This window comes from Mobula hypostoma, chromosome 3 (assembly GCF_963921235.1).
Source record: "Mobula hypostoma chromosome 3, sMobHyp1.1, whole genome shotgun sequence".
Classification (NCBI taxonomy): domain Eukaryota; kingdom Metazoa; phylum Chordata; class Chondrichthyes; order Myliobatiformes; family Myliobatidae; genus Mobula; species Mobula hypostoma.
Window position 1 is genome coordinate 44,330,474 of NC_086099.1, and position 12,055 is coordinate 44,342,528.

At 40.0% G+C, this 12,055-nt stretch overlaps 1 protein-coding gene across 1 annotated transcript in view; it reads left to right on the forward strand.

Annotated features, from left to right (window-relative positions):
- LOC134343968 (vasculin-like) overlaps positions 1 to 10,641 on the forward strand; it is a 54,866-nt gene extending 44,225 nt beyond the window's left edge. The window contains exons 11-12 of the mRNA XM_063042958.1: positions 6,376 to 6,478; positions 9,695 to 10,641. Of these exons, the coding sequence (XP_062899028.1) occupies positions 6,376 to 6,478; positions 9,695 to 9,835 (244 nt within the window). The 3' untranslated portion in view covers positions 9,836 to 10,641. The remainder of the gene's footprint in view (positions 1 to 6,375; positions 6,479 to 9,694) is intronic.
- Positions 10,642 to 12,055: the final 1,414 nt, after the last annotated feature.

Below are 12,055 nucleotides of genomic sequence, written 5' to 3' on the forward strand. Positions count from 1 at the left end.
TGAAGTCCACAGATTCACTATTCTCTGGCTAAAGCAGCTCCTCCTCATCCCTGTTCCAAGTGGATGTCCCTCTATTCTGAGGCTATGCCCTCTGGTCCTGGACTCCGCCACTTTAAGAAACATCCTCTCCACGTCCACTTTATCCGGTCCTTTCAATATTCAGTAGGATTCAGTGAGATCCCCAATCATTCTTCTGAACTCCAGTGCATACAGGCCCAGAGCCATCAAACAATCGTTATACGCTAACCTTTTCATTCCGGAATCATTCTTGTAAAACTCCTCTGGACCCTCTCCAATGCCAGCATATTTTTTTCATAGGGAAGCTGTCCAAAACTTCCCAATACTCCAAGTGCAGTCTGACCAATGCCTCATGAAGCCTCAGCAATACATCCTTACTTTTGTATTCTAGTCCTGTCAAAATGAATGCTAACATTGCATTTGCCTTCCTTGCCACCGAATCAACCAGCAAGTTAACTTTTGGGGAGTCTTGCACAAGGACTTTGAAGTACCCTGTATCTCTGATTTTTGAATTTCTCCCCATTTATAAAATGGTCTGAGTCTTTATTCCCTCTACTAAAGTGCATGACCGTGCACTTCCCTGTACTATATTCCATCTGCTGCTTCTTTACCCATTCTCCTAATCCAAGTCCTTCCGCAGACTCCCTGCTTCCTTAACACTACCTATCCCACCACCCGTCTTTATATCGTCTGGAAATTAGGTCACAAAGCCATATAACGTGAAAAGAAGCAGTCCCAATATCAACCCTTGCGGCACACCACTAGTCAGTGGCAGCCAATGAGAAAAGGCCCCTTTTATTCCCACACTTTGCCTCCTGCCAATAAGCCAATCTTCTAGCCATTCTGGTATCTTTTGTTTAGGACCATGGGCTCTTACCTTGTAATGCAGGCTCATGTGCGGCATTATATTATGATAACTGCCTCTTGAAAGTTTCTTTACCTTAAGCTCCATAATCAAATCTCGTTCATTGCATAACACCCAGTTTAGAATTACCTTTCCCCTAGTGGGCTCAACCATAAGCTGCTCTAAAAAGCCATCTCATAGGCAATCCACAAATTCCTCTCTTGGGATCCAACACCAACTGGATTTTCCCAATATCCCTGTATATCGATATCCCTGATGGCTAACGTAACATTGCCCTTATTACATGCCTTTTCTATTTTCCATTGCAACTTGTATAGCATATCCTGGCTACTGTTTGTGGGCCTGTATATATGTAGTACCCATCAGGGGCTTTTTATCCTTGCAGTTTCTTAATTCCACGTACAAGGTTTCTACATTTTTTACATCTTTATCTAAGGATGCCACCCTGTCTGCTACTTGCCTGTCCTTTTGATGCAAGGCATATCCTTGGATGTTAAGCTCCCAGTTATGATCTTTTAGCCACAACTCAGTGATGCACACAATGTCAAACTGCCAATCTCTAACTGCACTACAAGATAATCTACCTTAGTCTGTATACTGCGTGCATTCAAATACAACACCTTCAGTCCTGCGTACATCACCCTTTTTGATTTTGCTCCCATGTTACACCTCAACTCATTGCACTGACTGCAATTTTGCCCTGTCATCTGCCTGTCCTTCCTTCCCAGTCTCACTATACACTGCATCTACTTTTATTTAAGGATGTAATGTCGAGACTCTATAAAACACTGGTGAGGCCTTGCCTGGAGTATTGTGAGCAGTTTTGGGTCCCTTATCTTAGAAAGTATGTTCTGAAACTGAAGAAAGTTCAAAGGATATTCACAAAAAATGATTCCAAGATTAAACAGCTTCTCATGTGACGAGTGTTTGATGGCTCTGGGCCTGTATTCGTTGGAATTCAGAAGAATGAGGGGTGACCTAATTGAAACCTATCGAATGATGAAAGGCCTTGAAAGAGTGGATGTGGAGAGGATGTTTCTTGTGGTGGGGGTGTCTAAGAACAGAGGGGACAGCCTTCGAATAGAGGGGTGTCCTTTTAGAATGAAAATGAAGAATTTCTTTCGGCAGAGGGTGGTGAATCAGTGGAATTCTTTGCCACAGGCAGCTATGGAGGCCAGTTCTTTATGGATATTTAAGGCAGAGATTCATAGATACTTGATTGGTCAGGACATGAAGGGACACGGGGGGGGCGGGGGAGGGTGGTGGTGGTGAGAGTGGGGGGTAGGCAGGAGATTGGTGCCGCGATTAAATGGCAGGCATACTCAATGGGCCAAATGACCTAATTCTGCTCCTATACCTTTTGGTCTTATACCAACTGCCCCATCCTCGGTCCTATCACACTGGTTCCCATCTCCTTCCAGATTAGTTTAAACCCTCCCCAACAGCAACATATTTGAAGCAGTATGACAGTTGACGCCTTAAGCCTGCTGTCCCATTTAGTAAGATCATAACTGAACTAATTGTAACCTTGACTCCACATTTTGTCTACTCCACATTCTGCTTTGACACTCTTGCTTCAAAGTTTCGAATTGAAAATTATTCAGACTGCTTTCACTATTTTAGTAAGATAACTTCAAACATCACCATCTTTTGAAGAGGGACAAAGTTTTCTTAAGATTTAAAATTATTTGATGTCATTTCCGGTAAACAACTAAGGAAAATGAAATAATGGTTACTCCAGATCTGATGTAGCAAAAAAAAAGCACAGAAGATAAAGAACATAATAATAATAAAAACACACAATAAATATATATAATTACATAAGATAGCTTAGGACTTGGGTTGAATATATGTCCATAAAGTGACGTTAAGCTGTACGTAAGGAGACTGATGAGAAATAATAACGTCGTATTGGAGGTGTTCATTGGCCAAGTAACTTAATTGGGTTAACTTATTATTTTAATCAGTGATACCTAATTTTAGATTATCCAAGAAGAAATATTCTCTGCACTTAATTTGTTAAATTCCCACAGTTAGAAGTCTAGTCTGCCCAAACTTTCCTCCTAAGACATTCCAGTTATTAGTGTTGTAAACCTTCTCCAAACTGCTTTCAATGCTCTCTTGTCCTTCCTAAAATGAAATAGACTTGTACTTTACACTTTACTCCAGATGTGGTTGTACCTTTGCCTTGTATAACAGAAGCATAAGTTCCCTACTTTTATATTACTTTTCTCAGCGATAAATTGTAAGAACTTTCTATATTACTTAGGATTCTTGCATACTTCACAATGCAGAGGGACACCCAGTCCCTTTGTATTGTCATGCTCAGCAATCTCCCACCATTCAGATAATGTGCTTTTTAGTTTTCCTGCTAAAAGAGATCATTTCCAATTTTTCTGTATTGTATTCTAATTGCCATATCAAGAGCATAAGGTATAGGAGCAGAATTAGGCCATTTGGCCTATCAAGTCTGCTCTGCCATTTCGTCGTGGCTGATTCCCCTCCGTCCCAATTTCTTGCCTTCTCTCTGTATCCCCTCATGCCCTGACTAATAAACAGTCAACCAACCTCTACCTTAAATATACCCAATGACTTGGCTACCACACCCACCTGTGGCAACAAACTCCACAGATTCACCACTCTCTGGCTTAAAAATATTCCCAACCTCCATTCTAAATGAATGTCTCTCTATTCTGAGGTTGTGTCCTCTGGTCTTGGACTCCCCCACCATAGGAAGCATTCCCTCCATATCCACTCTATTGAGGCCTTTCAACATTTGATAGGATTCAACGAGATTTCCTCTCATTCTTCTGAATTCCAGTGAGTAGAGGATCAGAGCCATCAAATGCTCTTCATATGATAAGTCTTTCAATCCTGGAATCATTTTTATGAGCCTCCTTTGAAATTTCTCCAGCACATTCTTTCTTGGATAAAGAGCTGAAAACTGCTCATGATACTCCAAGTGAGGCCTCACTAGTGTTATATAAAGCTTCAACATTACATCCTTTTTATTCCTAGACCTCTTGAAATGAATGGTAACATTGCATTTGCCTTCCTCACCACCGACTCAGCTTGCAAATTACTTTTAGGGTATCTTGCACAAGAACTCCTAAGTTCTTTTGTACCTCAGATATTTGAAATTTTTCTCCATTTAGAAAATAATGTACACTTTCATTCCTTCTACCGAAGTGCATAACCGTACACTTCCTGACACTGTATTCCGTCTGCCACGACTTTGCGCATTCTCCTAATCTAAGTCCTTCTGTAGCTTCTGCTTGATCAACATGTCCTTCCATCCACCTATCTTGATATCATCTGCAAACCTGACAGAGGTAGGAAAGGTGAGGAGTCTTTGGTGCCAATACGTACCATGACTTCTGGCTGCTCACCCTCCCCTTTTAGAATGCCATGGACCCCATCTGAGACATCCCTGGCTCTGGGAGTCTCTATTGCATCCACAGAATCTCGGCTCTATGCCTCAAATATTTCTCCTATGAGTACCGCAGTCCTCTTCACCTCTCTTCTGAACCACAGTGCCAGACTCAGTTGCTGCTGCTCCCTCTGGTAGGTTGTCCCCCTCAACAGTATTCAAGGTGGAATACTTATTATAGGGAAGAGCGGCCAGGAGGATACTCTGCACTGGTTGGCCGTCTTTCTTCCTTCTCCTGACAGTCACCCAGTTACCTGCCTCCTACAACCTAGGGGTGACTATCTTCTGTAGCACCTATCTGTCACTTCCTCAGTTTCCTGTATGATCCAAAGGTCATGAAGCTGCTGCTCCATTTCCGTCACATGTTCTCTCTGGAGCTGCAGCTCGGTGCACCTGTTGCAGATGTAGTTATCTGGGAGGCTGGCGGTCTCCCAGAATTCCTACATCTCACACAAAGAACAAAACACAGCCCCTGGAGTAATTCTCACTGCATTAACAGTGCCCTGACAGACAGGGAATGAAGAAAAATTTGCTTCACCCAAGCCTGGTGAGCCAAAGCCACTCCAATACTGGCCCACTCACACAATGGCCACTCCCAACAATGGCTGTTCCGCCTGCCCCTGCCTATTTTTATTTGCTCTTTCTAATGAACCCCAGGGTGCAGTTCAACTCTGCAAATTGCCACGAAGCACTGGTTTTTAATCTTCAGCCGAGGACCTAAGTGAAATTGCCACTCGCTCTGAAAAGTGCCGCGAAGCGCTGCCATTTAAAAAAAAAATCTTCAAGTGCAGACCCAAGTGAAATCGCCGCTTTTCCTCATGCTCCCGTTCACTGATTGGGTGCAGTCCAACTCTGCAAACTGTCACGAAGCGCTGCCTTTTTAAATCTTCAACTGCCGACCCAAGTAAAATTGCCACTTCTTATCCTGTATTTCACTGGGTACTGTCCAACTCTGAAACTTGCTGCGAAGCACTGCTTTTTTTAATCTTAAGTGAAATTGCCACTTCTTCTCATGCTCCCATCCGCTGATTGGGCACCACATATCTTGGATACTCTGTTGCTTCCTTGCATCTATTTGGCAGTATGCATTTCTGTCTGTTTGCACCATTAGCAAACAACATTCCCTTTATTACCTTCATCCAAGTCATTTATATAAAGTTTAGAATTTTGAGCCTCTGGCACTGAACCCTTGACATGGTTCTCATTACATTTTGTTGATCAGAATGCCTGTTTTGTTTCCTGCTAGCTACTCAATCTTTCCATGAAGTTAAGTTGCTTCCTAGACCATGTGCATTTATATTGCACAAGAACCTTTAAATTAACTTATTAAACGGCTTCAGTAAATCTCAGAATGCTGCATCCTGATTTTTCTTTTATTTGAAGCATATTCCTTCTTCAACTAACTCCAACAAATTGATCAAAAATAATTTCCCTTTCACAAAACAATGTTGACTTGTCTTGATTTTGTTGAATTAAAAAAATACCTTGCTGTAACAATATCTTCTAATGTTTTTCCAATCATAGACGTTAAGCTAATTAGTCTATATTTACCATTCTTGATCTCCCTCTTTCTTTGATTCAGTTTACTACTTACCAAACGAATGACGTCTTCCCCAAATATAAGTATTTTTGGGAAATTGAAACCAATATATCAATCCTCTCACTTTTAAGACCCTCTGACCAAGTCTATTTATGACTCAAAGACTTGTCTGTCTGCAGCTCCATCAAGTACTCATGACAACTTCTATGTTGTTTGTAATTTCCTCAGTTCTAACTTCCCTTGCAATTCCCAATTTTCTGTCTTTTCTGGGATCCTACTTGTATTCTTTATAGTGAGGACTGATTTACAAATAAATACCTACCCAATGCTTCTTTGTTTTACATGATTAATTTTAGATATTTTCTTTGTTGAATCAGTAATTATTTGCGTTTATTTAAGGGTCTGTGGAAGGTTTTTTTTAACAAACAGTATAATATTTTCTGTATTAACTGTTTAGTATTTGAGCTTAGATTCCTTCAGCTTTTCAGAAATGTAACATTTGACTGACTTTATTTTCCTTAGGCTGCTGAAAGAGATGGGCTGGCAGGAAGAAAGTGAAAATGATGAAACATGTGCTCCGATAACAGAGGATGAGATGAGGGAATTTCAGGCCATTAGTGAACAGGTAATGACTTCTGTTCAACTCCAGACAGAATCTGATCTGGAGTTATTATTATCACTGCCATTTATCATGAAATTAGTTGTTTTGTTGCGGCAGTACACTGCGAGACAAAAAGTTGGTGTAAGTTACAAAAGATAAATGGTGCAAAAGAGGTCTTACCGTCCGGAAAACTGGCAGAGGTGAAGAAGCTGTTCCAGAAACATTGGGTATGGGTCTTCAAGCCCCTCCGTGATGGTAATAACGAGAATAGGGTATAGCTTTTAAGGAAGTTGTCCCTGATGGTGGTGAGAGTTGTGCCTGTGATTCAGCTGGCTGAGTCTGAAACTCTGCAGCCTTGTTCAGTCTTGCAAATTTTCCCATTTCCCCTCAGTGTTTTAATTGGCCATTCTGCTTTTAATGTACCTTGCCAGTTATTAATCAGATTTTGCTTGTTTTAATTTTTTTTCACATCATGTCTTGCCAAGAGGTGCATTATTTTGTAAGGATACACAGGCTTCAGTTGTAAACTTTGTCACAATTGGATGCCTTAATTTTGACAAATGTCAGTCTTGTCCTTGTAACTCTGTCTTCCCATCACATTACCACCTGTAGTAGCCATCACTGCTACCAAACCCTTCCCTGGTGTGATGCTGATTATTAGCTGATGTAATGGTCCTTGTGTTTGCAAAAGAGGCAGTCGTATTTCAACCCTGCAAATTCTTCTCTTATTTTTCATTGTTGCCTATGGGATGGAAAGTATGGAAAGACTATTTTCTTGTCCAGAAACTGCTCAATCTCCAATAACTTTTCAAGGATGAAAATCTCTGCATGGTTAATTTAAATAAGTAATACCGAACAAATCTGTATTTGACATGCAAGTTTAAATTTCTAGTTGTGAATAATGGTGGACAATTGAACAGCTAAGTGGAGGAGGTGACTCCAAGAAAGTCCCCATTGCAAATATTAGCAGAGTGTAAGGTTGAGGCTGAAGGTTTTATAACCATTTTCAGCCAGAGGTGCTGAACAGATAATATATTTTAGTTTTCTCCACCATCACAGAAGCTGGTTTTTAGCCAGTTTGATTCGTTCCACATGATTTCAAGGAACAGCTGAGAGCATTGGATGCAGCAAGGTCTATGGGACCAGATACCCTAGCTGTAGTATGAAAGATATGTAGTGTAGAATGAACCTTTGATTAAACCTATTCCAATACAGTTATACCGGCATGTTCAGCACAACACCAGTGTAGAAAATTGACTGGTTATTTCTTAGCCCTGGAAGTCAGGACAAGTCCAATTTAAATACGAGTCTATTGGTTTACATTCAATTATCATAAGATTGAGGAAGGTCTTGATGATAACACTGTCAAGTGGCACTGACCTAACTCTAACTAGCTTACCAGTGCCCAGTTTGGACCTTGCCAGATTTCTCCACTGTCCTGGTTGAAGCATGCGTTGAAAGATTGTATTTCATAACTGAGAGTGACTGCTTGTGCCATTATGTCAGCATTTGACCAAGTGTTGCATCAATGTGCCTTGTTAAATCTCTCGTCAAAGGGCAACAGTGGGTGTCTAGGTCAATAGAAGATGATTGTGTTTGCTGGAGATCAGTGATTCCAGCTACAGCACATCACTACAGGCGATTGTCCAGGCAGTGTCTGGGATCAATCTGCTTTGTTTGGTAAATGGAGTAGGATCTATTAAACAAATGCCTTGGTTCCGATTGAATTCTGTCAGAATATTAAGCAACTGCACCCAAACTTCTACAGCTTAATTGCTTTTGACTACTTCATCAGTGATCTTCTTTCCCTCATTAGATCAGAAATAGGGATATTTTGCCATATTATATACAGAAAAGGATTGCCTTTGCAGCTGTTCAGAAAATGAAGCAGTTCGTGCGTACATGTAGCAAGAACCTTAACTTTTTGGCCTGAGTTACATTTAGCAAGTAGTGACTATCTTAATGAAGACAGAGAGAGAGAATTTAATTGCCAAGTCTCCTCCTCCTCATATTCTGAGTGCTACCATTGATCAGAAATTCCATTGGACCAGTCGCAAAGTGGCTTAGGGCCAGCTCGTGGCAGTCACAACTTTCAGGATGCCTGATAGTCTTTCCACCATCTACAAAGCTTGAGGCAGGACCATAATGAAATATTCTCTGCTTTCTTGGATGAGTGCAGCCAAATCACCCTAAAGATTAATTCCCTCCTCCACCACGGGCACATCTGCACCAATGTTGCATCTATAAAATCCACTGTGGCTACCTGTGTTTTTTTTTTACAATTCTGACCTTTCAAGTGTGCATTCTCTTCCAACAAACTGAAAAGCCAGCAGCTACACACATTGAGCTGACTTGGAAATAGACTAGTGTTGCATTGTTGCTACACACATCAAAGTTGCTAGAGAATGCAGCACGTCAGGCAGCATCTCTAGGAAGAGGTACAGTCTTCCTAGAGATGCTGCCTGACCTGCTGCGTTCACCAGCAACTTTGATGTGCGTTGCTTGAATTTCCAGCATCTGCAGAATTCCTCATGTTTGCATTGTTGCTGCTGGTTCTACTCCTTGAATCGCCTATGCAGCTGCATTGTGGGAGTTGCCTCCTCTAGTAATGCACCAATACCATCATAATAAATAATGGGAAATGAATTCTGGCTTTGCTTCCTCAAAAATAATGTTTTGCTACGGTGTTGCTGGAGTGTTAGAACTGTAACAACTATGTTCTAGAATTTTTTGCGGTCTGGACTATTTTGGTATATGTTTCAGAATTCAATAATTGACTGACAACAGACAATAGGTGCAGGAGTAGGCCATTCAGCCCTTCGAGCCATAGTATCCTTTTCCTGCCTTCTCCCCATATCCCTTCACTTCGCTATCTTTAAGAGCTCTATCTAACTCTTTTTTGAAAGAATCCAGAGAATTGGCCTCCACTGCCTTCTGAGGCAGAGCATTCCACAGAACCACAACCCTCTGTGTGGAAAAAGTTTTTCCTTAACTCTGTTCTAAATTGTCTACCTCTTATTCTTAAACTGTGGCCTCTGGTTCTGGACTCCTCCAACATTTCTAGACTACTTTCTGGAATTCCTTTTTCAAGTCAACCCCAGACTAAATGCTTCATGTCTCAAAGATATTCGGAGTAATACCCAAATAATTACCTATTGGGAATTCAGTATAGACAGGATTTGCTTTAGTAAATCTTGCACTTCGCATTTTAATTTTTAATGTCATTTTATTCACTTTCAGCTCCAGAAAAATGGCCTTCGCAAAAATGGTCTTCTGAAAAATGGTTTGACTTGCAACTTCACGTGGAAGAGCACTTACAAGCCTACTGTTAATGATGACACAGAGACGAGCAGCAGTGATACATCTGATGATGATGTGTGAGAGGTTAAAGAGAGACGTAAAAATGATTTGGGTATAATTATTATCATTGTGGTAAACTGCCAAAAATAACTGCATTAAAAGCAGTACAATACCCCACCAGAAGAAATTTGAGGGGGCTTCTTTGTTCAAGAATGGACATTGTTGGACTTGGCCTAATTTGAACTTTGCTTAATGCTTTGTAATGGCCTTTTGTAGTAATGAGGATTTCAGTTGGATTTAGCATTGATCTGCTTCATCACTGCTGATCACAGGATACATTACTACAATGTGAAAGAAAGTTATTGATCATGGAATAATTCACAGATCTAATAAACCGAATTGAAGTTAAAATTGTGTATTGTTCCATGGAGCTTTTGGCTTAAAGTTGTTCCATTTGTTGGGAAGCAGCAAATTGGAAAAACCAGTATCCTGCTTGCTGATTCATATTCATTACCAAAACTGGACTGTAAAAGTCCACTGTCTACAAAAAAACGGGTGATCTAGCATGTTGGTCAAAAGTGGATGCAGTAAACTCGTTGTTGCCTAAACCTAATGAGTGCTCTTGTACTGTTCCAATTCTTTCTCAAAGTTAATTGCTTTTCTAACCATTTGTAGTTTTTAATCGTACTTCAATTTGTAGAAAGAAGAATTCTGAGATCAAGAGCTTTATCTGTGCAACACAAAGCCTTGATATTCAGGGTGGACTGTACAAAGCAAACTATTGAAAATTGACTAGATTATTTTGATAAATTAGTTATTTACAAATCTTACCAAAAGGTTATGATCACAGTTGCTGGATCTATTCACTAAATGGAATAAAAACTGGATTTACAGCAAGTCTTTTGCTGGTCTGACTTTGTGCCAGGACTACTTTAAGAGTTGGTACTCCTGCAATTTATTGATAATCTGCCACATGGGGCAGCTTCAAATTCCCAGTAAGGCAAGATGGGACTTGAAGGATGTTTAATCTGCAGTTCAAGATATGAGTACATACTCTAGATTGATCCTGCAGTGCAGTACAAAAAGAGTATTACGTTGCCAGGATTGTTGTCTTTTAGATGATGCTTTGAATTTAGTTTGTTCTGGTGACAAAGATGCATTAGGGATTCAGTGCCAGTATTAAAAAGGCAGAGAATACTTCCAGTAGTCTTGCTAAAATTACTCTCACCTCTTCACAACAAAAAACATAATTATTCACTTTTTGCTGTGTGCTTTTTTTTGTAGTCGGATGTTACTGTTTTACTAATTCTGTTGTGTTCAAAATGGCGTTGTTTTAATTATGAGGAAGTTAGGCATGTGTCAAATTTTTATTGAATTATTACAATTTGAGTAGCATTGATCTCTTTAATGGCTTCAAAGAACCAAGCTGTTTATTGTTTGGCAGTGAAAATGTGTACTTTAATATACAGCCATGCAAATTGCTGGACAGGTACATTTATTAGGATCCTTAACTCAACAGTCTAAATTATAACAGATCTTAGCATTGTTCTTTTGAGTTTTAATCTTTATACATTGAAAATAATATCATGATCATTGATTTTATTGAGATTTAACAAACCAAATTCTATTGTTGCATGTTCAAATCGTTTTTTTTTAAGCAGAAGCCCAGTTCTGTGAAATCCATGTGTGATGTTGATAATTCTGGAATTGGAGTCTGGAATTTTCACAGGAATTCTCTTGCTCATTTGCAATGATTTAGGCAGTAGGATCATAGAAATGCTTGAAATACTGTTTAAATTATAGAGCCTTGTAAAAGTATTCGGCCCCCAACTCTTTGTTCACATAAATGAGTATCACAGCCAGGGATTTTGATCAATTTAACTGAGAATTTTTATTTGTGAATCACATGCTCCTTTTCTCACAGTAGAACCCCAAAAAACAAGGAAGGTTGTAAAGCATAAAAAACTAAAATTTAAAACCTGAAATGTCAGCAGATCAAACGTATTCATAGCTCTGCTCAGTTCTTAGTTGAACCACCTCTCACATATATTCTAGTCAGTCGTCTTTTTGGATACGTCTCATTTGCTTTGCACAATGTAATGGAGCAAGATATATCTATTCTTTTTTGCAAAATTGCTCAAGCTGTGCCAGGTTAGTTGGGGAACAGTGGTGGCAGCAATAAGACAAAGGACCATAATTAGGCCACTTGGCCCATTGAGTCATCTCCACCATTTCATCATACATGGCTCATTCATTTTTTCTCTCAGCACCAAACTCCTGCCTTCTCCCTATATCTCTTCA